Raw genomic sequence first — 2221 nt, 5'->3', positions numbered from 1 at the left:
CCGCCAGCCACAGGGCCTCGACCTGTCTGCCGCACGCTGCAGGCTTGGTAAAAACTCTGTCACATGCGGCCGCGAGGTCACCCTCACTGCCTCCGAATGAGACTCAAGGAGGTGCCGGCACTGGTGCGAGCAGATGGCCCTCCGGGCAAGAGAGGAGCTCCAGGCTGCACCGGCCGTCCAGGGAGGACCCCGAGTGAGGACTAAGGGAGTCACCCACCCCGAAGAGAAGGGACAAGAGAGAATATGGCCCGTTCCCTCCTGTCAACCCTTAAACTCCCAAGAAAGGACTGTCAGGTAGACTCCCAAGAAAGGACTGTCAGGCTGAGACTGCCCGTAATTTCCTCTGCCAGGTCCAAGGGAGGTTAGAGCTTTGTTCTGAAGGGGCAGCCACCAGGCAGCAGAAGGGAGGGTCCCAGGACCCTTCGGTGGTGGGCTGAACGCTCCCTCCTTTCCTCCTCCTGGGTGTCATGGAAGATGGTGGTGTCAACTTCAGAGCAGCAGAGGGGATGGGGTGGGGGGGTGTCTTGCCAACAACTGTCATCCTGACTCTGAATGGGAACCGTGGAGACCTACCTCCCCTGCCAGCCCCCACTGTCACCCCAGTACCGCCCAGGCAGGGCTTGCTGGCTGTGCCCCAAGGCTCACTCTACCGTCCTCCACAGGGGTCTCAAGGGACAGGCTGAGCAGGAGAACAGGAGCCCTGTGGGTCCTCGAGCAGTGCCTTCAAGGACCCTGCAGAGGCGGCCTTGGTTAAAGCCAGGGAGGAATCTCCCCGCTGAAGGTGCTCACAGCATCTCCTTGTCCCTCCCCCAGGTGCCCTCGTTGCCTGCCTTCCTGCGCACACTCCCGCCTGCTGGCCCTGACCTGTGTCATCATGCCTCGGGGCCGGAAGAGCAAGCGCCGTGCCCGCGAGAAACGCCACCAGGCCTGGGCGGAGACTCGGAGTCTCAAGGGTGCCCAGGCCACTGAGGAGTCGGTGGCGGCAGCGGCGGCAGCAGCGGTGGCAGAAGAGATAGAAGAGTCACCCTCCTCCCCCGCTTCTGTTTCTCGGGGTACTCCCCCGAGCTCCCCTGCTGCTGGCACTCGCCAGGAGCCTCAGGGAGCCCCAGCCACTACCTCTCGTGATGAAGGAGTTTCATGCCCAGGATCTGAAGAGGGTGCCCAGAGCCAAGATGAGAAAAGTGCAGGTACCTCCCAGGCAGCACCTTCCACTCGCAGCAGTTGCAGAGATCCTCTGACCAGGAAGGTCAGAATGTTGGTGCACTTCCTGCTGGAGAAGTACAAGACGAAGGAGCCCATCCCGCAGGCAGCACTGCTGAAGGCTATCAGCAGGAAGTACCAGAAGCACTTCCCTGAGATCCTCAGCAGAGCCTCTGAGATCATGGAGGTGGTCTTTGGCCTCGAGCTGAAGGATGTCGACCCCAGCAATCACTCCTACGCCCTCATCAGCAAGATGGCCCTCCCCAGCGACGGAAGTCCGAGTGATGAGTCGGGGCCGCCCACGTCCGGTCTCCTGATGGTTCTCCTGGGCCTGATCTTCAAGAAGGGCAACCGTGCCACCGAGGAGGAGATCTGGAAATTCCTCAGTGAGTTGGGTTTGTATGCTGGGAGGAGGCACTGGATCTTTGGGGAGCCCAGGAGGCTCATCAGCAAAGATTTCGTGCAGCAGAAGTACCTGACGTACCGCCAGGTGCCCAACAGCGATCCTCCACGCTATGAGTTCCTGTGGGGCCCGAGAGCCCACGCTGAAACCAGCAAGATGAAAGTGCTGGAGTTTATGGCCAAGTCCACCGGTACCGTCCCCAGTGCCTTCCCAGATCTCTATGAGGAGGCTCTGAAAGATGAGGGAGAGAGAGCAGCAGTGAGAGCCGCGGCCAGGGCTGCAGCTGTTGCTGAGGGCAGAGCCCCTTCCAGGGCCAAGGCCCGCAGCTCCTCCCACATGTAGGGAGGGAGGCCGCGGGCAGTTTGCTCACTTTGTTTTGGAAGAGAGCAGTCAGGCTCCTAAATAGTGCAGAGAAGTAGGGGTGGAGGGAACAAAGTATAGATCTTATTTATCTTCCTGTTTTAAACTAGTAACTTCTATATATTATTGATTGATTTAGGTTTTTTCAAATGTTTTTTTCTTGTAATAGATAGTGTATTTTCTTACGAATAGGAATTCGTGAAGGACATTGCTTGCATATTTATTGCTGTTTAAAGAATTCTAAAGTTACAGTTTTGG

The 2221-nt window shown here is 57.9% G+C and overlaps 1 protein-coding gene across 1 annotated transcript; it reads left to right on the top strand.

Moving 5' to 3' along the window:
- The first annotated feature begins 874 nt into the window (after nucleotides 1-874).
- On the top strand, nucleotides 875-1945 carry LOC114891332 (melanoma-associated antigen B4-like). Its single transcript, XM_029215551.1, has one exon. It carries the CDS (start codon nucleotides 875-877, stop codon nucleotides 1943-1945), a length of 1071 nt encoding a protein of 356 aa, XP_029071384.1.
- Nucleotides 1946-2221: the final 276 nt, after the last annotated feature.

This window comes from Monodon monoceros, unplaced genomic scaffold (genome assembly GCF_005190385.1).
Source record: "Monodon monoceros isolate NGI ecotype Baffin Bay Population unplaced genomic scaffold, NGI_Narwhal_1 Contig7514_ctg1, whole genome shotgun sequence".
Lineage (NCBI taxonomy): Eukaryota > Metazoa > Chordata > Mammalia > Artiodactyla > Monodontidae > Monodon > Monodon monoceros.
Note: the sequence above shows the minus strand (reverse complement) of the source record. Positions and strands in the feature narration are given on the sequence as shown.